The sequence below is a fragment of the Gymnoscopelus microlampas genome (assembly GCF_963454915.1).
Source record: "Gymnoscopelus microlampas genome assembly, chromosome: 20".
Classification (NCBI taxonomy): domain Eukaryota; kingdom Metazoa; phylum Chordata; class Actinopteri; order Myctophiformes; family Myctophidae; genus Gymnoscopelus; species Gymnoscopelus microlampas.
The window spans coordinates 47284791-47310276 of record NC_139957.1 but is presented as its reverse complement, the minus strand read 5'-3'; the positions used below and the strand labels follow the sequence as shown (position 1 = coordinate 47310276).

Genomic DNA, 25486 nt, shown 5'->3' with positions numbered 1-25486 from the left:
TTTAAGTGTGCTGTGAGGTGTACTTGAGGCTAAACCATGGATTCCACCAAGGTTATAAGAAGACCCGCCCATAGACCTGTCTGATTGGCTTCCTGGCTAGCTTAGTTTTACTGAGGTTAAGGTTAGGTTCATGGTTAGGTTTACTGAGGTTAAGGTTGTTCATGGTTAGGTTTACTGAGGTTAGGGTTAGGTTCATGGTTAGGTTTACTGAGGTTAAAGTTAGGTTCATGGTTAGGTTTACTGAGGTTAGGGTTAGGTTCATGGTTAGGTTTACTGAGGTTAAGGTTAGGTTCATGGTTAGGTTTACTGAGGTTAAGGTTAGGTTCATGGTTAGGTTTACTGAGGTTATGGTTAATGTTAGTTTAGGCATTTAAACAGGATGTGTACATGTAAATGTGTCTCAATAATGAAAGATCCCCCTCCTAAGAGTAGTAATTATGTACTGTACTGACTGACTGACTGACTGACTGACTGACTGACTGACTGACTGACTGACTGACTGACAACAAAGCATATGCACAAAATATCTGATTGCAAAGTGTTTTGGTCAAAAGGATGACACAAACAAAAAGCCCAAAGGCATATTTCCATTATGGTCCTATTTAGTCTTGTGACAAGGGTGGAAATACAATACATTAACAATGCAATAAAATACATAAAGTTCACTTACTGTACTGTACTGTACTGTACTGTACTGTGCACTGGCAGATAGATAGGAAAGAAGGAATGATAATGAATTGTATTTTTATAGCACCTTTCCAAACAAAGTTACAAAGTGCTGAACAGAGCAAGATTAAAAAAACAATGAAGCAAAAGAAAAAATAGAAAAACAGTTTGATTAAACAAATAACAACATTAGGGTGTGTAAGGTAATATAAAAACACTTAATGTAGAGGTAGGTTTTCAGTAGTGACTTAAACAGAGCATGGATGGTGCGTTCCACAGCCGATCGCCCCGGTTACTAGGTTAGTATTTGGTACCTCCAGGAGGGCCTTATCTGAGGATCTAAGAATGTGCTCAGACTTAGGAGGGGACAACATATCAGAGATATAAGTAGGGGCCAGCCTATGCAGGGCTTTATACGTAATAAGTAACATTTTAAAATCCCTCCTGGAGCTCACAGGCAGCCAATGAAGGGTGGCTAGTTTTTTCTGGTTTTGTTTTGGTATTAGTAAGTAATCTACTTTCTGTATCCTATGATGAGTAAAAGCAATTCACGTCTTTCCTAGTTGACAGATCTCTTTCTCTTTCATTTGAAATCCTCTCATCAAATGTGTGTGCTGTGTTTTTCCTTTCTTTTCTTCTTTCTTTCCGTTGTTCTTTTTTTAACAAAAAGTACAGATATTGTCACAGAGATATTTTTGGACTTTTATAAATGTACATTGATTGAAACCAAGCCTTTGTTTATCCAAATCCAACAAATGCTAGATTCTAAACTAAAGGGAGGAAAAGCAAATACTTTTCCAACATTTTATTTGTACTGAGCTGTACTTTATAGTATTATTTCTTAATGTTTACTCACACCCATAAACAAAGGCTTGGTTTTGGAGGCGGGATGACTTGTAACTTTGTGATTGACCATCATCCTCAGGCAAGGGACCAGAGACTCTGTATGCAGGCCAGAAACTCAATGATAATGAGTGGCATACGGTCCGCGTGGTCCGCCGCGGAAAACTCTACAAGCTAACCGTTGACGATGACGTAGCCGAAGGTACTGAACCACACCGCAATCGGTTTAATGTTTGTATTGAACCACACCCCAATCGGTTTAATGTTTGTATTGAACCACACCCCAATCGGTTTAATGTTTGTATTGAACCACACCCCAATCGGTTTAATGTTTGTATTGAACCACACCCCAATCGGTTTAATGTTTGAGACAATTAATTTACACCGATTTCACATTTTTCCCAGGAGATTAAAAACATGAACCCTAGCATAGCGTCCTTATTCTGGGGTGAACAGGGATTTATTATTATTTAAAATAGCTCGTCGTAGATGAGGTATTTTCGATACGATTTTTGGTGTTAAGGGGGGAAAACAATTGCGGACCTAGTATAGAGACCTGGGGGACGCCGGTCAACTAAGTATATAGGGTATAAAGTCATACTGTGTAACTTTTGAATTTAAGCAAAAATATTTGTTATATCATCTTTTGCTGGTATGTTTTTCACATGAACCATTCCTCATGAATGTGTTTTTTCTTTTTAACAAGTTCTCTAAACACAATTTTAGCCGCAACATTTGTGCACCTGAGACGTACCGGACATTATATTGATACATTGTATAGTTAATACATAGCGTTATTGACAATGTTCTAGTTGCTGTCCAAAATATCCTCAGCACTAGGACCCAACAGCATTCGTTTTGGAGCGGTTCTTCCGTTGTTTGAACTGAATTCTGGGAATTGCAGTTCTATCGGACCATAGACAGCCCAGAGGTGTCATTGAAGGACTACTAAAATGAACGTTGCACAGTGTGACCTCAAGTGGTTCAAAATGATGCTTCATGACAGAATACAATGTGAACAACTAATGTGTAGCAAGTGGTTACCTGTTGCATCTACAGTATCCACCAATGACGTTCAGGCACGTTTCTCATCAAATTGCGTTCCTTTTGTGTTAGTGTCAGGCGACGGTGTCCTCTTTTATTTTGGTTTTCCGTTTTGTTTTTTGTGTCTTTCTTTTCAACCCGTCCCCTGCACCCTCCCCCCTCCCCAGGGCAAATGGCGGGCGACCACACGCGTCTGGAGTTCCACAATATCGAGACGGGCATCATGACCGAGAGACGCTTCGTCTCAAGCATCCCGTCCAGCTTCATCGGACACCTGCAGAGCCTCAGGTACGTAGCGGTACTTAAAGGTATGCTATGTCAATTCAATTCAATTCAATTTAGTTGTATTAAAGTGTCAAATCACAACAAGTTGTCTCAAGACACTTTACATGTAGAGCAGAGACCCCACAGTCCATCCTGAACAACAAGACACTTTACATGTAGAGCAGAGACCCCACAGTCCATCCTGAGCAACAAGACACTTTACATGTAGAGCAGAGACCCCACAGTCCACCCTGAACAACAAGACACTTTACATGTAGAGCAGAGACCCCACAGTCCCATCCTGAGCAACAAGACACTTTACATGTAGAGCAGAGACCCCACAGTCCCACCTTGAACAACAAGACACTTTACATGTAGAGCAGAGACCCCACAGTCCCACCCTAAACAACAAGACACTTTACATGTAGAGCAGAGACCTCACAGTCCCATCCTGAACAACAAGACACTTTACATGTAGAGCAGAGACCCCACAGTCCATCCTGGACAACAAGACACTTTACATGTAGAGCAGAGACCTCACAGTCCATCCTGAACAACAAGACACTTTACATGTAGAGCAGAGACCCCACAGTCCATCCTGAACAACAAGACACTTTACATGTAGAGCAGAGACCCCACAGTCCATCCTGAACAACAAGACACTTTACATGTAGAGCAGAGACCCCACAGTCCATCCTGGACAACAAGACACTTTACATGTAGAGCAGAGACCCCACAGTCCATCCTGAACAACAAGACACTTTACATGTAGAGCAGAGACCCCACAGTCCATCCTGGACAACAAGACACTTTACATGTAGAGCAGAGACCCCACAGTCCATCCTGAACAACAAGACACTTTACATGTAGAGCAGAGACCCCACAGTCCATCCTGAACAACAAGACACTTTACATGTAGAGTAGAGACCCCACAGTCCATCCTGAACAACAAGACACTTTACATGTAGAGTAGAGACCCCACAGTCCCACCCTGAGCAAGACATTTTGTGACAGTGGCAACGAAAAACTCCCCCTTAAACTGGAAGAAACGTCAGGCAGACGTTAGGCTCTAGGGTGGGAGGGGCCAGGCTCTAGGGTGGGGGCCTTCTGCCTCGACCGTGTCGGGGGGAAAGAAGAGAGAGAGACAGAGGAGAGACAGGGAGAGATACAAGTAGTAACAATAACAATAGTAGCAAATATAATAGTGTAAGATAGTATAATATAGTACAACAATAATGTGTATACAGTATTTAATGGTATAGTAAAAGAATGTTAAGATAATATACAGTATAGTGTAGTGGTGTAGTGTAATGTAGTAGAAATGCACGCTCGTGCTCCATGGAGAGGCCCGGTCCACAGTCAAGTCTTTAGCTTTCTGTTTATAAACAAGGATTCAAACGTGCCCCCCCCCCCCCTGCTCTTTCTCTGTCAGAGAGAACAAGCATTCACACAGGAGTTTGACATAGAAACCCTTTGGACACACCCTCATGCTGTTATTGGCTGAAACACTCAAAAACGTCCCCGTCTCCCAAAACAAGCAAAACTCTCTAAACACCAAAAAAAAACCACACACACACACAACCACGCTATTCCACTGGCTGTTAACTGCTGGTATATTCTTTTGTTAAACACGGTGCAATGTTACATAGTATGCCTTTAACACTTAATTACTTTTGACATTTTTATTGAACAGAAACCTGTAGATTTCCTCGTTATTCAGTTGTCTCAGTGCTTCTATAAACAAGACTCCTCATGTTAAGAAAAAATACTATGCAGAATGCAATATATGCAAACAAATATATGTCTTTTTTTCTTGGGGCACCACCTCTTTTTTTGTGTAGAAACAGGAACTCTGCTTCTTTCCTTGCCTTTCTTAGTCCACTTCCTCCTGGGTGCTTCTGTGTTTATTCCTACTAACAACAACACTACATGTTTAAGGCAGTGGTGTGTTTATTCCTACTAACAACAACACTACATGTTTAAGGCAGTAGTGTGTTTATTCCTACTAACAACAACACTACATGTTTAAGGCAGTAGTGTGTTTATTCCTACTAACAACAACACTACATGTTTAAGGCAGTGGTGTGTTTATTCCTACTAACAACAACACTACATGTTTAAGGCAGTAGTGTGTTTATTCCTACTAACAACAACACTACATGTTTAAGGCAGTAGTGTGTTTATTCCTACTAACAACAACACTACATGTTTAAGGCAGTAGTGTGTTTATTCCTACTAACAACAACACTACATGTTTAAGGCAGTAGTGTGTTTATTCCTACTAACAACAACACTACATGTTTAAGGCAGTAGTGTGTTTATTCCTACTAACAACAACACTACATGTTTAAGGCAGTAGTGTGTTTATTCCTACTAACAACAACACTACATGTTTAAGGCAGTAGTGTGTTTATTCCTACTAACAACAACACTACATGTTTAAGGCAGTAGTGTGTTTATTCCTACTAACAACAACACTACATGTTTAAGGCAGTAGTGTGTTTATTCCTACTAACAACAACACTACATGTTTAAGGCAGTAGTGTGTTTATTCCTACTAACAACAACACTACATGTTTAAGGCAGTAGTGTGTTTATTCCTACTAACAACAACACTACATGTTTAAGGCAGTAGTGTGTTTATTCCTACTAACAACAACACTACATGTTTAAGGCAGTAGTGTGTTTATTCCTACTAACAACAACACTACATGTTTAAGGCAGTAGTGTGTTTATTCCTACTAACAACAACACTACATGTTTAAGGCAGTAGTGTGTTTATTCCTACTAACAACAACACTACATGTTTAAGGCAGTAGTGTGTTTATTCCTACTAACAACAACACTACATGTTTAAGGCAGTAGTGTGTTTATTCCTACTAACAACAACACTACATGTTTAAGGCAGTAGTGTGTTTATTCCTACTAACAACAACACTACATGTTTAAGGCAGTAGTGTGTTTATTCCTACTAACAACAACACTACATGTTTAAGGCAGTAGTGTGTTTATTCCTACTAACAACAACACTACATGTTTAAGGCAGTAGTGCTTGAGAATGTAGAATGTCACATTTTAAGTTTTTAAAAAACATTTTTTCCCCCTCCTTCTCTGTACCCTCTCTTCCGTGGTGCAGGTTCAACGGCATGCTGTACATTGACCTGTGCAAGAACGGCGACATCGACTACTGCGAGCTGAACGCGCGCTTCGGGATGCGCTCCATCATCGCCGACCCCGTGACCTTCAAGTCCAAGAGCAGCTACCTGTCCCTGGCCACGCTGCAGGCCTACACCTCCATGCACCTGTTCTTCCAGTTCAAGACCACCTCCGCCGACGGCTTCATCCTCTTCAACTCTGGAGACGGAAACGACTTCATCGCCGTGGAGCTGGTCAAAGGGTGAGGTGGACTCACACACTTTATACAGCTGGTCAAAGGGTGAGGTGGACTCACACACTTTATACAGCTGGTCAAAGGGTGAGGTGGACTCACACACTTTATACAGCTGGTCAAAGGGTGAGAGGTGGACTCACACACTTTATACATCTGGTCAAAGGGTGAGGAGGACTCACACACTTTATACAGCTGGTCAAAGGGTGAGGAGGACTCACACACTTTATACAGCTGGTCAAAGGGTGAGGTGGACTCACACACTTTATACAGCTGGTCAAAGGGTGAGGTGGACTCACACACTTTATACAGCTGGTCAAAGGGTGAGGAGGACTCACACACTTTATACAGCTGGTCAAAGGGTGAGGACGACTCACACACTTTATACAGCTGGTCAAAGGGTGAGGAGGACTCACACACTTTATACAGCTGGTCAAAGGGTGAGGAGGACTCACACACTTTATACAGCTGGTCAAAGGGTGAGGTGGACTCACACACTTTATACAGCTGGTCAAAGGGTGAGGTGGACTCACACACTTTATACATCTGGTCAAAGGGTGAGGAGGACTCACACACTTTATACATCTGGTCAAAAGGTGAGGAGGACTCACACACTTTATACAGCTGGTCAAAGGGTGAGGAGGACTCACACACTTTATACAGCTGGTCAAAGGGTGAGGGTGGACTCACACACTTTATACAGCTGGTCAAAGGGTGAGGTGGACTCACACACTTTATACAGCTGGTCAAAGGGTGAGGAGGACTCACACACTTTATACCCCAAGGGGTTCGACCCCCCTTTTTATTTAGTCGTTATGCCAATTCATTCCCTCCCCACCAGTGGTGGAAAAAAGTACTGAAATGTTTTACTTAAGTAAAAGTATCAATACTGCAATGTAGAAGTACTTCGTTACAAATAAAAGTCCGGAATTCAAAATTTACTCGAGTAAAAGTACAAAAGTATTGGCATCAAAATGTACTTAAAGTACCAAAAGTAAAAGTATTTTGTAACCCTTTTTTTTCACCCGGTGCCAATTTGCTAAGTGATCCTGGGCACTACACTCCCCCCACCAGCCTAGGGAGGCCAGGGCCGAGCTCATGCCTCCTTCAATGCATGAGAGCCAACTGACCTTCTTGTCACCTGACAGGGGGGAGTTTCCCTGGTTGGACGTAGCGTGTGGAAGGAACACGTTATTCCAACCAGTTCCTTTCCCCTCCATCAGGCGCCCCGGCTGACCTGGCGGAGGCAGTATAGTGACCAGGATTACTACATGTTTTTGTGAGGGTATTAACTACCCTAGGAGACACGGGGAGAACATGCAAACTCCACACAGAGTAGGCCCTTTCGCCAACCCCACCTAGGGTATGGGCGCTGATGACGTTACGTTTGTGACGTCCACCCACCGTCGACCGTCGACCCACCGGCGGTTGACCCACTTGGTAATTTTAATATAGGATAAATAAGAAAGAGATGTTGCGCATCAACAATGGGTTTTCCCAGTGGAGTGCTACTATAGTCCCAAAATCCAGTATACATCCCAATCCCAAAAAGGTAGCACATCCAAAATGTCAAATCAATGGAGGACAAAGCACTCACATTTCCACTTTTTTACTTACGCGTATCGGCTATGAGCCATCTTCAGAGCAATATAGCGATGTGTATTCATATATGTATATATTTCATAGGTACGTCCACTATGTGTTTGACCTGGGGAATGGACCCAACCTCATCAAGGGGAAGAGTGACCGGGCTCTCAACGACAACCAATGGCACAACGTTGTCATCACCCGGGACAACAGCAACACACACACCCTCAAAGTGGACGCTACCGCCACCAGCCAGAGCATCAACGGTGCCAAGAACCTGGACCTCAAAGGTACTCATTACAACCATTAGAACCTGGACCTCAAATGTACTCATTACAACTATTAGAACCTGGACCTCAAAGGTACTCATTACAACCATTATCACTCGTTAAGTAGGTAAGCTAGTAAAATGAAGGTTTTCTCATGCATTAGAAGGACAGTATCAGTCACCAGAAGCAGAACCTGTGTTTTCAATGATGTGTTTATTTATTGATTGAATACTTTAGTTATTTGTTTCCATTGTGGTCCATTGTACTCAATTCATCATTAATACAATACAATACAATACAATACAATACAATACAATACAATAATACATATTGGAACAAAGCTCAGTAGAATCATAAGGTACATTTACCGAGATAGGAGTCTAATATGTTCAACTAGTTAAACTATGTATATACAGTAGCAGTGAGGGTGTCTGATGAACTTAATATCAAACATATACATATTGAATGAAAGAAACTGAAGGTGGAACACAGAAGTCAGAGTAGTCATGTATCATCACTACCTGTACGTGTCATGTCTTCTCTCCACCACCAGGGGACCTGTTCATCGCGGGGCTGGGCCCGGGGATGTACGGCAGCCTGCCCAAGCTGGTGGCGTCCCGGGAGGGCTTCCAGGGCTGCCTGGCGTCGGTGGACCTGAACGGACGCCTGCCCGACCTCATCAGCGACGCTCTGTTCCGCAGCGGGCAGATCGAGCGTGGATGCGAAGGTACGCCCTCCCTCAAAACCATGTCCGACACGGACCCGTCCGGCCGCTACTACAACGACAACAGCAACGGCCGCGGCTCCAAAGACGGCGGCCGGGGGTCCAGGTTCAACAAATCCAACAAATCCAACGTCAACTCCAGCAGCCCCTTCCCTCTGCTCAATGCCAACGGGAGTTCCGTGGCCCTGCGCCCTCCGGGTGGCGCTACCGCCACCATCTTAGTAACTGTGCTGGCGGCTTCGCTGGCCCACCGCTAGTTCTGGGCAACCCCCCCCCCCTCCCCTATAGCCACAAGCAACTTAAAGGGATAGTTCACCCAAAATATGTCTTGTTTTCTATCAATTACACACCCCATGAAGCCTTCAGTTCATGGAGATGTTTTATTTTTTGTCGCATTCCTGAGACAATGATTCGATGACCAGTGGAGTCTCTGTTTATTCTCGACACTCTATTGAGTCTCTGTTAGGAGACTCAATAGAGACTCAAATTATTGTCTTTGGAATGCAACAAAATCAAAAAAATCTCCTTGGATTCAAGTGTCCATGGGGTGTGTAATTGATAAGAAAACAAGTCATTTTGGGGGTGAACTATCCCTTTAAGAGGGTATCTATGAACTCTTAAGTTTCTTGTGGCTATCTACCTTATACCTCAGTGGTTCTCAAACATTGTCATGTCAATGGCCCCCACATTTGGCCCCAGACCCCCATCTGAAAATATCTTGTGCCAGGGAAGAGTAGATGTGTGCTGTTAAGTGTTTTTCACAATTAATCAAACATTTCTGAAAATGTTTAAAGAATTGCAGATCTGCAAGCTCACAACTGAGCTTATAGATCGGCAATATGTTTTGTTTTAATAACCGAAGTATAAAATAGTCTTAAGAGCACAAACTGTTCCTCGTTTCCTCTTCAAGGACCCTGGGGGTCCTTGAGCTCCAGGGTCCCCTGGGGGTCCTTGAGCTTGAACTGTGAGAACCACTGCTATTCCTTATTGGCCACATTGGTCACCTGTTGATTATGTCGACCCCCCCCTCCCCCATCCAACCACAAACACCGCCAGGAGCTCCAATCTATGTTGTCATTTTTATGTCATTTATGTATTTATTTATATTGAACTCAGTGGATTATGATTGTGTGATTAGATGAGTAGCAAACGCTAGGCTCTGTGCATACCTGTAGTTCCAGGTTTCTTCCACAAGGTGGCGGCATACTTGTTTCCTGTCCCCAGGTCATTTTTCCTATAGCTTAGTTTTGATTGGTTCTTTGACAGATTTGAACAGGCAACACAATATGACACCGACACAGCATAATGTACACTTTACACACTAAGACACCGACACAGCATAATGTACACTTTACACACAGATGATGCTATCATTAGTTCATATTATGTCACCACCACAGCCCCTTCTCGGGGGCAAGCTCTCCATAGTAACACTCTGCTATTTCACCTGAATTGACTGACTGACTGACTGACTGACTGACTGCATCAGTATAGATGTGATGTCAGCAGTTGTATTTTGCTCTAAAAGAAATGGTGGATTGTGTGGGACACAGAATGAGCCACAGCACATGTTCCAGACAGACAGACAGACAGACAGACAGACAGTGTTGTTGTATTGTGGTCGCACTGAGCCGCAACACCAGCCCACACAAAACAAACACTTTGCCAAAGGTTCCGGTTTGTTGTGTTTCCATCATCATAACAGTCTGCCCACACTGGGGGGGGGGGGTCATTTTTGTATGCACCGTGGTTCCATAGTGAATGTATAATGTTTACCATTCTATTCTATTCTACTGCTTGTTATGTGTGGGCCATAGAGATGCGCGGATGGCCTTTCACGTCACCCGAATCCGCATGTACAAATTAATTATCCGCCCGTTATCCAACTGCAATAATTATATTATCCAATTAAAATATCCGCACCAACCGTTTTTCCCTTATGTCAAAATATTATTATTTTCTGGTATTCCCCGTTAGTTTTAGTAGCCTATTAGTTGTGCGATGCGATCACAAAATGCATTGATTGGAATGGAATGTCGGTGCGTCTTTTTTTCTTTTTTTTAAACCGGTGCTGCTCTGCTGCGCTGAACAGTGCGGCATCCAACATACAGGCATCCAACATACAGAGCGCAGCGCAGAACCACTGTGCAGCAGAGCAGCACCGGTTTAAAAAAAAGAAAAAAGACGCACGAGCCACCGACATTCCATAGGCTAAATCAATGCATTCTGTGATGGCATCGCACAGAGGCTGCTCTACACACTCACACAGACACAAGCACGCAGAGATTTAGCTATTTTATGGATAGATATATTAGATGTCATTAATTTATTTACCGCAATATTTCACCCCGCGGTTTATCCGATATTAATTAATAATTATATTTGATTGACCCGAATCCACCCAAACCGCGGTGAACTGCGGCAACCGCGGCTAAAACCACGATCCGCGCATCTCTAGTGGACCACACTGTTCTCTGAGGAGGTGTTGTGGACCACACTGTTCACTGAGGAGGTGGTGTGGACCACACTGTTCTCTGAGGAGGTGGTGTGGACCACACTGTTCTCTGAGGAGGTGTTGTGGACCACACTGTTCTCTGAGGAGGTGGTGTGGACCACACTGTTCTCTGAGGAGGTGTTGTGGACCACACTGTTCACTGAGGAGGTGGTGTGGACCACACTGTTCACTGAGGAGGTGGTGTGGACCACACTGTTCTCTGAGGAGGTGGTGTGGACCACACTGTTCTCTGAGGAGGTGGTGTGGACCACACTGTTCACTGAGGAGGTGTTGTGGACCACACTGTTCTCTGAGGAGGTGTTGTGGACCACACTGTTCACTGAGGAGGTGGTGTGGACCACACTGTTCTCTGAGGAGGTGGTGTGGACCACACTGTTCTCTGAGGAGGTGGTGTGGACCACACTGTTCACTGAGGAGGTGTTGTGGACCACACTGTTCACTGAGGAGGTGGTGTGGACCACACTGTTCACTGAGGAGGTGGTGTGGACCACACTGTTCTCTGAGGAGGTGGTGTGGACCACACTGTTCTCTGAGGAGGTGGTGTGGACCACACTGTTCTCTGAGGAGGTGGTGTGGACCACACTGTTCTCTGAGGAGGTGGTGTGGACCACACTGTTCACTGAGGAGGTGGTGTGGACCACACTGTTCTCTGAGGAGGTGGTGTGGACCACACTGTTCACTGAGGAGGTGTTGTGGACCACACTGTTCTCTGAGGAGGTGGTGTGGACCACACTGTTCACTGAGGAGGTGGTGTGGACCACACTGTTCACTGAGGAGGTGGTGTGGACCACACTGTTCTCTGAGGAGGTGGTGTGGACCACACTGTTCTCTGAGGAGGTGGTGTGGACCACACTGTTCTCTGAGGAGGTGGTGTGGACCACACTGTTCTCTGAGGAGGTGGTGTGGACCACACTGTTCACTGAGGAGGTGGTGTGGACCACACTGTTCTCTGAGGAGGTGGTGTGGACCACACTGTTCTCTGAGGAGGTGGTGTGGACCACACTGTTCTCTGAGGAGGTGGTGTGGACCACACTGTTCTCTGAGGAGGTGGTGTGGACCACACTGTTCACTGAGGAGGTGGTGTGGACCACACTGTTCTCTGAGGAGGTGGTGTGGACCACACTGTTCTCTGAGGAGGTGGTGTGGACCACACTGTTCACTGAGGAGGTGGTGTGGACCACACTGTTCTCTGAGGAGGTGGTGTGGACCACACTGTTCTCTGAGGAGGTGGTGTGGACCACACTGTTCACTGAGGAGGTGGTGTGGACCACACTGTTCTCTGAGGAGGTGGTGTGGACCACACTGTTCTCTGAGGAGGTGGTGTGGACCACACTGTTCTCTGAGGAGGTGGTGTGGACCACACTGTTCACTGAGGAGGTGGTGTGGACCACACTGTTCTCTGAGGAGGTGGTGTGGACCACACTGTTCTCTGAGGAGGTGGTGTGGACCACACTGTTCTCTGAGGAGGTGGTGTGGACCACACTGTTCTCTGAGGAGGTGGTGTGGACCACACTGTTCACTGAGGAGGTGGTGTGGACCACACTGTTCTCTCGTCTGCATGCAAATCACTTTCTACACAGTTGGTGTCTTTTTTGTTTGTTTTGTTATCTTTCTCCTTTCTGTCATGAATGTTTCATTACATTTTAGTTGTTTTTTGCACACACACATTTTGTTTCAGTTGAACATTGAGTGTATTTGTTTTTGCTCTTATTTTCAGTTACAGCTCAAGGACACTTTGGATTGGTAAGAGTTTTGTCTTGTGTAGTTCTACCTTTTCATAATGGAACTTGTCCAATCGGTGAAATATCATAACTATGCTCCGTTGTGAGGCTAGAAATAGTTTTCTCCTGCACAGTGAAGCAGACCTCAACCTCAACCTCATTTATAATAGCGTGTGAATAAGCATAAACCAAGCTGATTCTGCTTGGTTAATAAAAATATTAATAATAATTAAAAACCTATAACAGGTTTTGTGATCCATGTATTGTCAGAATGAGCTTTGTTTATGTGCTAATAGAGTGACTTTGAGGGCAGTTTCATCATACAATGGAAGTCAATGAGGAGACAATTTTTGGATTATAAACGTAGCAAAACTACGTATATATATATATATATATATAGTATATATATATATATATATATATATATATATATATATATATATATATATATATATATATATATATATATATATATAGTATATATATATATATATATATATATATATATATATATATATATATATAGTATATATATATATATATATATATATATATATATATATATATGTATATATATATATATATATGAACGTATAAGTTGTTTCACCTCTCAGACTAGTTCTATGATGATCAGGTACTGTATCTACACAACCCAATGCTCTACCAAAGTGTACTGTTGCTTTAAGTTAGAGACCCCCATGATCGACCAATCAACATGTGAGTTAGAGAGAGGGAGATATTTAACCCATTCAATCCAGGAACGCGTATACTGTGTCATTTTACATTTATTTTAGATAAGTGTGTTGCTCCATGTTGACACATTGCTGGCGGCCCGGGAATCGAACCTGGGACCTTCTGTTCCCCAGACGGCCCGTCTACATATTATTCAGCCTCCTTCATGTCCTTGTGAGCTTGTAGATCAGCTGTTTTTCGGAAAACAGATTTGGTGTATATAAATATATAGGTATAAACGGAGGGGGGCCAAACGCAGAGCCCTGGTGGACCCCTCAGTCAGAGGGCTGTATATATATATAGGGTTTAATTGGTTAATACAATGGATATAAAGCTTTATAATAGAGAGCCCTATCATAGACCAACAGAATCTATGCACAGCAGCCATATTGTAAAGAAACTGGGCCTCTTACTTACTTCCTTCACAGGTTGTTACCAATGATACTAATGAAGGTTCTGTTCCATTTAGTGTAGCACAGTGGTTCTAATGAAGGCTCTGTTCCATTTAGTGTAGCACAGTGGTTCTAATGAAGGCTCTGTTCCAATTAGTGTAGCACAGTGGTTCTAATGAAGGCTCTGTTCCATTTAGTGTAGCACAGTGGTTCTAATGAAGGCTCTGTTCCATTTAGTGTAACACAGTGGTTCTAATGAAGGCTCTGTTCCATTTAGTGTAGCACAGTGGTTCTAATGAAGGCTCTGTTCCATTTAGTGTAACACAGTGGTTCTAATGAAGGCTCTGTTCCATTTAGTGTAACACAGTGGTTCTAATGAAGGCTCTGTTCCATTTAGTGTAGCACAGTGGTTCTAATGAAGGCTCTGTTCCATTTAGTGTAACACAGTGGTTCTAATGAAGGCTCTGTTCCATTTAGTGTAACACAGTGGTTCTAATGAAGGCTCTGTTCCATTTAGTGTAGCACAGTGGTTCTAAAGATTTTTATACAAATGGATTCTGACCAGAATCTTCATTAGTGTCATTGTAACAACCAGAATGGAACAGAGCCTTCATTAGTATCATTGTAACAACCAGAATGGAACAGAGCCTTCATTAGTGTCATTGTAACAACCAGAATGGAACAGAGCCTTCATTAGTATCATTGTAACAACCAGAATGGAACACAGCCTTCATTAGTGTCATTGTAACAACCAGAATGGAACAGAGCCTTCATTAGTATCATTGGTAACAACCAGAATGGAACAGAGCCTTCATTAGTGTCATTGTAACAACCAGAATGGAACAGAGCCTTCATTAGTATCACTGTAACAACCAGAATGGAACAGAGCCTTCATTAGTATCATTGTAACAACCAGAATGGAACAGAGCCTTCATTAGTATCACTGTAACAACCAGAATGGAACAGAGCCTTCATTAGTATCATTGTAACAACCAGAATGGAACAGAGCCTTCATTAGTATCATTGTAACAACCAGAATGGAACAGAGCCTTCATTAGTGTCATTGTAACAACCAGAATGGAACAGAGCCTTCATTAGTATCATTGTAACAACCAGAATGGAACAGAGCCTTCATTAGTATCATTGGTAACAAGGAAGAGGCCCAGTTTCTATACAATATGGCCTGTCCACGTGTGAGTTAGCACCTTTTTCTCTAGAGAGAAATTAAAAAACAATTTATTTATTTTAATAATAAACTCCACATTGTTCACATGCTCCTACTGAACGGCTCTGGACTAAATGCACTGTTCTTCACATTAATGTAACTGTGTATATATATATATATATATATATATATATATATATATATATATATATATATATATATATATACATACATACATACATACACACACACACACACACACACACACACACACACACACACACACACACACACACACACACACACACACACACACACACACACACACACACATATGCTGGGACAAAGACAAATGTTGGGATTTTATTTATTTTTCAAAATAAAACGCTCATAAATCACATTTCATTGGTCTTGTGCGTAGTGTCATGTTCGTGGCGATCTCTGTGTCATATTAATTTATTATTCTTTGCTTTAATTGATTCTACATGATTATGTTTCCGATCCAATACTCGCCCATGTTTGATCTTGCGACATCTGTCATGATTGATTGATTGATTGATTGATTGACAGGTCGGTCAGCCAATCAATAAGCAAGATTGGAGCGACACATGCTTCCATGCATCTCATTACACGCTCTCATCATTATATGTAAATGTAGCTTCAGCATAAACATCATTAATGGAGCAGTAAGTGATATATCTGTATTAAGTGTTAAATAGCTCTGTATTGTGATAGGAATCACTGCTATGGAGTCTTTGTTCTCTATAGCAATGATTAATATAGAGCTATTTAACACTGTTACTGAACAAACACTCTATAGACCAATTATTTGTTTACTAACATTGAGCCTGGACGCACAGGTGATTGTTTCACGCAATCAATTCCCAACCTGTTTCGGGGTGCACTGGTTTCAGCACACCCCAACCCCCTCTTGTGTGTGTTGGCTAGTGAGACGCGTCCTTACGAGACCTGATATAATGGGTTTCGTTGCGCGCATACTGGCTGCGTGCAGCCAGTGTGACGTCGTCTGTTAAGGGGTCTATAGTAATGATTACTATCACAGTATAGAGCTATTTAACACTGTTACTGAACAAACACTCTATAGTAATGATTACTATCACAATATAGAGCTATTTAACACTGTTACTGAACAAACACTCTATAGTAATGATTACTATCACAATATAGAGCTATTTAACACTGTTACTGAACAAACACTCTATAGTAATGATTACTATCACAATATAGAGCTATTTAACACTGTTACTGAACAAACACTCTATAGTAATGATTACTATCACAATATAGAGCTATTTAACACTGTTACTGAACAAACACTCTATAGTAATGAGTACTATCACAATATAGAGCTATTTAACACTGTTACTGAACAAACACTCTATAGTAATGATTACTATCACAATATAGAGCTATTTAACACTGTTACTGAACAAACACTCTATAGTAATGATTACTATCACAATATAGAGCTATTTAACACTGTTACTGAACAAACACTCTATAGTAATGATTACTATCACAATATAGAGCTATTTAACACCGTTACTGAACAAACACTCTATAGTAATGATTACTATCACAATATAGAGCTATTTAACACTGTTACTGAACACACACTCTATAGCAAAGATAACTTAACAACTTTGTTTTGTTTAAACTGAAACAACATAACTCTCTCTACCTTTAACCAATACTCTGTGATAAATAATATAATGTGTGATAAATAATATAATACTCTGATAAATAATATAATGTGTGATAAATACTCTGTAATGAAGGAGACAGCAGGGTATCAGCTGGGTGTAATTCACTGGAAGCGCCACTAGAGGGAGACAGTGCACTGGGAGACATCTGGAGATGACCTGCCTTGACCTCTCCTGCACTAACAGGGTTTAGATCTATAACCTGGCTCTATAGAACTATAACTATAGAGCGTCGCAGTTCCGCCACTTCCTGGTGCCGGAAGTAAATACTCGATGCATTTTTCCCATTGACTTTTCCAAAAATATTTATATCAATCAATTTAAGCCTAGAATCAAGATATCCAGGATCCTGGTGAATCATGACCATAAAACCTTTTTTTCTGTGATTTTATTTTATTTTATATTTAATGATATGATATACTATATTTAAGAAATACCCGTTGTTTTGCCGTTTTCAAAAAAGTTTTTTCATAGAATCAAACGTTTCATGGTCATGATTCACCAGGATCCTGGATAGCTTGATTCTAGGCTTAAATTAATTTATATAAATATCTTTGTAAAAGTCAATGGGAAAAATGCATCGAGTATTTACTTCCGGCAACTGGAAATGAGATTTCAATGTCAGATTGACCCATAACTGTTGAATGGATAACACACACATGTAACTTTATGTACGTACATCACTTTAGTGCAATGATAACAAAACTTATTTTTGTATCTCTTTCTTTTGTTAAATTGACCTTGCAGGAAGATTTCATATTATATGATATTTTATGATGACATTTCATTGTGTGCTGCGTTGTAACACACACACACACACACACACACACACACACACACACACACACACACACACACACACACACACACACACACACACACACACACACACACACACACACACACACACACACACACACACACACACACACACACAGCCCTCATAACAAACTATGTTTATTTCAAAGAGAATCCAACAGCACCACTGGCTTCTCTTTGAACCAGAACAGAATCAAATATCAGTCTGTTTCTCCATGGAATACATGACAATAATCTTTGATTTGTTTTTATTTTATTTTCTATTTGATAGAGTTGTGTTGAAAACTAAAATAACACATTTTCACCTATGGACTAAACTCACATTTCAGTGGTGGACAGTAGCTAAGCATATTTACTTGATTATCTGTAATCTGATGACTTTCACTTCAAATAGAAATATTGCAAGTTTGACTCCACTACATTTTTAGGAAGGGACCCTAAACAATAGTGAACATAGCAAATCTACAAGCTCACAACGTGTTGCGATGTGATGCGTTGTAAACTTGTAGATCTGCTATTTTCACAATTTTTGCAAAAATCAAAATCAATTCAGCAATTGAAAAAGAACACATACTTTGTAATTTACACATGAGTATTTTGATTCAAAGCAACTACTCCAGTAGGCTACTTTGACTCAAGTAGTATTTGACCAGGAGTATCTATACTCAAGTAAAGGAACACACACACACACACACACACACACACACACACACACACACACACACACACACACACACACACACACACACACACACACACACACACACTCAGGGGTCAGGGCTCAGTGTCATTTAGCTGTCAGTTATTTTTGTATGCTTTGGCTATTCAAACATATCAGATCTACAAGCTTCTCAGCTTGTAACGCCTCGCAGCACGAGGCGTTGTGAGCTTGTAGATCTGATATGTTTGGCAAATGTTGCTCAGAATAGAGATGCTAGGGTTCAAGTGGTTAAGATACAAATAATATCACACACAGATTTTGGCGGACCCCCTGTAATAACTCTGAGGACCCCCTAGGGGTCCCAGACCCCCTGTTGAAGACCGATAGTGATACAGAGATACATGATGGCCTACATTGCTTTTATCTTTGTAACTGAACATTATGTCAGGGCCTTTCAAGATATTTTCATGTTTGTTGTTATAGTTTTTTTTTAATAAGATTTACCATCGCATCCCTAGAAGCTCCGGTAGGAGACTCACTCAAAGACTGACTCCGCCTGTCGTCAAATTATTGGCTCAGGAATGCGACAAAAACTATATAATTTTTGGGGGTGAACTATCCCTTTAAGTGTATCATCCTGTCTGTGTGTAATGCTCACACTGAGCCACCAGGGGGCTCTGATCACCCACACACACACCAGGTGGATGTAATCAACAGGCGGTTTGTTTCTCCTTCACACACGAGTTTAACAAACAACAACATGTCGTGTTATTGTTGCTTTAGTAAAGTTACAATGTTTCATAATGAAGGAGAAAACAAACCAACATGTCCTACAAACTAACATCTTAAAGGATATTTAAACTATGTCATGTCAACACAACAAACAGCGTGTTGGTGTTACACCGCGTTTGGTTACCCTGCAGATTCCTGTGACCCAGCGTGAACTAATGGATTTTAAACATTAACATATTATAACTATAAAGACTTTAAACATTAACATAATGAACTATAAGGACTTTAAACATTAACATAATGGACTCTAAAGCACCAAGAGGACAAAGAAACATGGATTTATATTATCTGGTAGGTGAAGATATTGTATATACAGTATTGTGTGTGTGTGTGTGTGTGTGTGTGTGTGTGTGTGTGTGTGTGTGTGTGTGTGTGTGTGTGTGTGTGTGTGTGTGTGTGTGTGTGTGTGTGTGAGAGAGAGAGAGACACACAGATGAAGCAGGGACCCCCACTACATATGGTATACCATTAGCTGTAGAATACAACCCTCGTAGACGTATTTATGATTCTGACGTTTTCAATCTAGTAGAGTTGTAGGGTTCACGCCCCATGGAGACATGGACTTTCTGCCCTATGCCCCTCAGACACTCCAAACGTGTACAAATTGAAAATAAAGGTGCTTACCTAAAAGCCCCAAATGTTAACTGTCTCTACGGGGTAGTAGTTTAATGTAATAATCCATATCTTTCAATAAAGAAGTGTTTTAATGCCGTCTGTGGCCGAACGCCATTTTTTCACCCTCGTTTACTTCCTGTTTACATTGAGTGTAATTCCGGGTTTCACCAAATGCGCTCCCCTCACTACCGCCCATTGGGAACTTCCGACAGAATCGGCCACTGACGGCATTAAAACACTTCTTTATTGAAAGATATGGATTATTACATCAAATTACTACCCCGTAGAGACAGTTAACATTTGGGGCTTTGAGGTAAGCACCTTGATTTTCAATGTGTACATGTTTGGAGTATCTGAGGGCATAGTGCAGAAAGTCCCTGTGTCCATGGGGGGTGAATCCTACAACTCTACTAGATTGAAAACGTCAGAATCATAAATACGTCTAGGAGGGTTGTATTCTACAGCTAATATAACATTGTGCAGCAAATTAAACTTTGTTCATAGATTTCATAGATAGATTCATAGACGTGTTTGACAGATACTGTCATCATGTTGTTTACATTCATGTTTGTTTGTTTGTTTGTTTGTTTACACATTATACTATTAAAGGGATAGTTCACCCAAAATAATCTATCAATTAGTCACCCCATGGAGACTTGAATTCATGGATATATTTTAGTTTTGGTCTCATTCCTAAGACAATAATTTGATGAGCGACAGCGGTTCTGGTAGGAGACACAAAGGAGAGTATTTGTGTATCCATTAAAAAAGTCATTTTGGGGGTTTGATTTGATTGATTGGGTGAAGTATCCCTTTAACATGTGGTCAGTGTATGTATAGTTGGATTGTGTATTTTCAGACATTTAAACGCCCTCAATAGTAAGCTCTGTACTTGGTCCCCCCCCCCCCCCCCCCCACACACACACACTGTGCTGAATGTCTTTGCCGATGTACAAGCTACACACTATCTGCGAGCTTGTAGATCAGCATTCCTACCCTAGGGTAGGGATGCTAGGGTTTGAAGTGGTTAATACAAACATTTAAAAACATTTTTTCCTATCAGTTCCTATTGCATTACTGGGGGAGGCCCCCTGGTAGGAACTATGAGGACCCCCTAGGGGTCCCGGACCCCCTGTTGAAGACCCCTGGTTTAGGAGTGATCTCTATGGCTGTGCATCTGGAATACATTAACCCATTCAATCCCTGAACACATCTGTGTCATTTTACATTTCCATCGCCAAAGTATAAAATAATGGTTAGAGCTAAAATCCAGATTTTTCAAAAACATCGCAGATCTACAAGCTCATAGCACGGCACTCTGTGCCGTGCTATGAGCTTGTAGATCTGCTATTTGTGTGCAAAATATATATATATATATATATATTGAAAGATTTGTGCAAATCATTGAATATATATTTATATTTTTAAAGCGAACATCTGTAACTCAAATCTTTGCTTCTGGGGGTCCCTGGAACAAAACTTGTTGAGATGGGGTCCCTGGAACAAAACATGTTGAGATGGGGGTCTGCAGCCAAATACATATAATTTTGGGGGTCCTTGACATGACGTTTAAAAAAAACCTGTTAGGATTTAGAAGACATTAGTAGAATCCCCTAGAAGCAAAGATTTGAGTTAAACAATATATTTATATATATTCAAAGATTTGCTCAAATTTTCTGAATAGCCAAATAAATCTCAAAATGACACAGATGCGTTACTTAATGGGTTAAATGTATGTAATATCACATCATATTCTAGGGCTAGGCCTTGGGGTCTACCAGGCTCAGGCCCAGGGGTCCAGAGCTCAGGGGGACCACCTAACCAGACATGAACCTGTTGTTAACTCTGCATGTATTGTCAAAGGGCTTATAGTGTCATTCATGTCAACAACTGGAGGAATAGTGTAAACATTCACATTGTTCATGTCAGCGTCCTGTATTCCTCCACTTTATCTTTACAACTTTGGAGGGACATGGAAACACAATGTGTAAAAAACCCTGTTGAGATGCAGCTGTGTTTTATGTTCTATGGTGTTGTGTACTGACCCAGTACTGGTCAGCTCCCAGTACAACAGTAACACACTGTGGTTGTACTGGTCAGCTCCCAGTACAACAGTAACACACTGTGGTTGTACTGGTCAGCTCCCACTACAGTATCATACTGTGGTTGTACCGAGAGAGAGAGACAGAGAGAGAGACAGAGAGTGAGAGAGAGAGAGACAGACAGACAGACAGACAGACAGACAGACAGACAGACAGACACACACACACACACACACACACACACACACACACACACACACACACACACACACACACACACACACACACACACACACACACACACACACACACACACACACACACACACACACACACAGAAAGAGAGAGACACAGAGAGACAGAGAGAGACAGACAGACAGAGAGAGAGAGACAAAGAGAGACAGACAGACAGAGAGAGAGACAGACAGACAGAGAGAGAGACAGAGAGTGAGTGAGTGAGAGACAGACAGACAGACAGACAGACAGAGAGAGAGAGAGAGAGAGACACAGAGACAGACAGACAGAGAGAGAGACAGAGAGTGAGAGAGAGACAGACAGACAGACAGACAGACAGACAGACAGACATCCCTCGTCGCAGGCAGACAGTCTAATGACGTTGATGGGAGCTTCATTTGCATAAGTAAAGCATAAGTCTGTGCTGTATTAATTATGCGCAGCAGCTAGTTATTGTTGCATGGAGCCTCCCTGGAACTTAGTGTTATTATGTTAATGTGATTTAAAGCTCTGCTGTTTATGCATGTGTCTGCACACACACACACACACACACACACACACACACACACACACACACACACACACACACACACACACACACACACACACACACACACACACACACACACACACACACAGTCATACATTGGTCAGACTAATTAGCTGTGTAATTAAAGTGTGTGTGTGTGTGTGTGTGTGTGTGTGTGTGTGTGTGTGTGTGTGTGTGTGTGTGTGTGTGTGTGTGTGTGTGTGTGTGTGTGTGTGTGTGTGTGTGTGTGTGTGCATTGTATTAGTGGTCCCATGGGGAGCAGGCGTCTCTCCTGATCAATGGAGCTGATCAGACAGGTGTTTAAAAGCTATTGATCCTCTAGGAGACTGATTATTACCTCTGAGCTGTTCTGTTCTCATCGTATTGACACCAGAGTGTTTGTCTTCTGTCTGACCAAGCATTTCACCTCCTAAATGACTTATCTGATTCTGAACGTAAAACAACACATTATTGTCTCTGCCATTACTCTATGGATAAGTCCATTGATTCATAATAGATAGACAGTGGCGTGCACAGACATTGTGAGGGGCAGGTGCTCAAGTAAATTATACTTTTTTTTGTTTACTTGGTCTGCTCTTTTTTCCCCTCTACACCTATACCTCTTTGCCAAAAATAGCAGATCTACAAGCCCACAACGCCTCGCAGCGCGAGGCGTTGTGAGCTTGTAGATCTGCTATTTTTGGCTAAAGTTCTCCTCAGAAAAGGGATGCTAGGTTTCGAGTGGTTATGGTAAAAAGAAAAATCATATCACATAAAGATTTGGTGGACCCCCTGTAGTAACTCTGAGGACCCCCTAGGGGTCCCAGACCCCCTGTTGAAGACCCCTGCTGTAAACTGAAAAAAAGGGCACTTCTGTTCAAGAGGGCAAAGGGCAGGTGCTCTAGCGCCACCTAGAGTCTATCTGTGCACGTCCCTGATTCTATGGATAAGTCCATTGATTCATAACAGATAGAGATGAACTGATAGTCTTCACCATACCTGATTCCGTGACCCAGAACTTAGCGTAGCGGTCGATACCGAGTGTACCGAGATCTGATACCAGTGTGTAATTTAAACAAGTCGGACTGTGGTTCTCAAAGTGTGGTCCAGGGACCACCTGGGATCCTGGAGGGGGGTTCCATGTGGACCCTTACAGGTCTGTTACTCTGAGAGTGTACAAGCTCCATCTAGGACTCTGATCCCAGGGTGTGTGTGTGTGTGTGTCCAGCTGATGCTCGTTAATGTTTTATACATCAAGGCCTTTATGTTTCCGCACACACTTTCGTACAAGAATTTTCCCTTTGCTCCTAAAAAACGCTGCTTTATCATTAAATTGATTAATCGATCGATAAGGTTATCAATGAATGAATGAATGGATCGTTTGCATCCCTCATTTGTAAGCCTCTGTGATGTCCATGAATCAGCTGTGAGAGATGATGCCCAATAAGCCCAGAGCTGAGACATTATGGATACATTGTGTTCAGTGTGTGTGATAAGTGTCAGTATCCTGGAGGCCTGACCTCTAGTAGTTGAATAGTCGACTAATTAGTCGAGCGGTGTCTGAGTCGACTGACAATCTCTTTTTTTTTTAATTATTCGACTGAGAGATTGGCCTAGTTTGTTATATTAATTAACTAATAGTTTGGCGAAAATAGCATATACATCATGATTTATTGGGAGAAACCAATAGTATAGTACATTGGTTCTCAAAGTGGGGTCCGGGGACCCCCAGGGGTCCCTGAGGGAGTTCCAGGGGGTCCCCAGCTAAATGATAGATTAGGCACCAAATGGACCCTTATGGGTCTGTAACTCTGAGAGTGTACAAATGGAACCAAATGGACCCTAACGGGTCCATTTGGTTCCATTTGTACACTCTCAGAGTTAAATTGACATAGATTTTACAATTTAAATTGCGGTCCGAGTGATAGAAATGCCATTAAATGGGGGTCCCTAGCCCTGATGCATGTCAAACTGGGGGTCATTGAAATTAGAATGGTTGAGAATCACTGCTAGAGCCGTAACAAATCTTCTCTTATGGGGGTCATATCTGGCATATCTTTTGAAATGGGGGTCCGTGGGCTAATAAGTGTCAATTTGGGGGTCCTTGACATGAAAAAGTTTGAGAAACACTGGTATAGTATATATTAAATCAGACACTAAGCACCCCTACAGCCCAAACGGAATGTTCCTCTATTGCATAACACATGTTTTGCATGATTTGACTGAGAGATTGACGGTCGAATCAGACACTGACAATCTCAGTCCGATCATGCAAAAAAAAAAAAAAAAGTCGACTATTGGCAATTGATTTTCTCTATGGTTTGTGTTCAATAATGTCCAGGAGAGTGGACTGGGAACCGTAGGACTGGTTGTTAGAGCGGGTTTCCACAACTTAGGATCCCAGAAACCAGGCAGGAGGGCTGGCAGAGTGTTGTGCTGTCTGTCTCTGCTATGAATGACAGCCGCCATGCAGAGACACTGCTGCTGGTGTCACATGACCAGAGACACTGCTGCTGGTGTCACATGACCAGAGACACTGCTGCTGGTGTCCATGTAGGGCTGGGTCACGTGACATGCTTGTTGTATCATGAGGACATACAGTATGTCTTGACTTTGTGGATGTAACCTTTGCTGCACCGTAATATTTGTGTCCTTGTACTTTTCCTTTTGTGTAGACTTTAATAACTTGTTAAAGTGTGTGTGTGTGTGTGTGTGTGTGTGTGTGTGTGTGTGTGTGTGTGTGTGTGTGTGTGTGTGTGT

The 25486-nt window shown here is 42.0% G+C and overlaps 1 protein-coding gene across 5 annotated transcripts in view; it reads left to right on the top strand.

Annotated features, from left to right (window-relative positions):
• Window positions 1–25486, top strand: part of nrxn3a (neurexin 3a) — a gene marked incomplete at its 3' end in the record, with an annotated part of 238564 nt that overhangs the window by 63155 nt on the left and 149923 nt on the right. For all 5 annotated transcript variants that reach the window (XM_084045369.1, XM_084045370.1, XM_084045368.1 and 2 more), the window contains 5 exons: window positions 1592–1711; window positions 2721–2841; window positions 5954–6214; window positions 7892–8082; window positions 8615–8788. In XM_084045369.1, the coding sequence (XP_083901495.1) occupies window positions 1592–1711; window positions 2721–2841; window positions 5954–6214; window positions 7892–8082; window positions 8615–8788 (867 nt within the window). The remainder of the gene's footprint in view (window positions 1–1591; window positions 1712–2720; window positions 2842–5953; window positions 6215–7891; window positions 8083–8614; window positions 8789–25486) is intronic.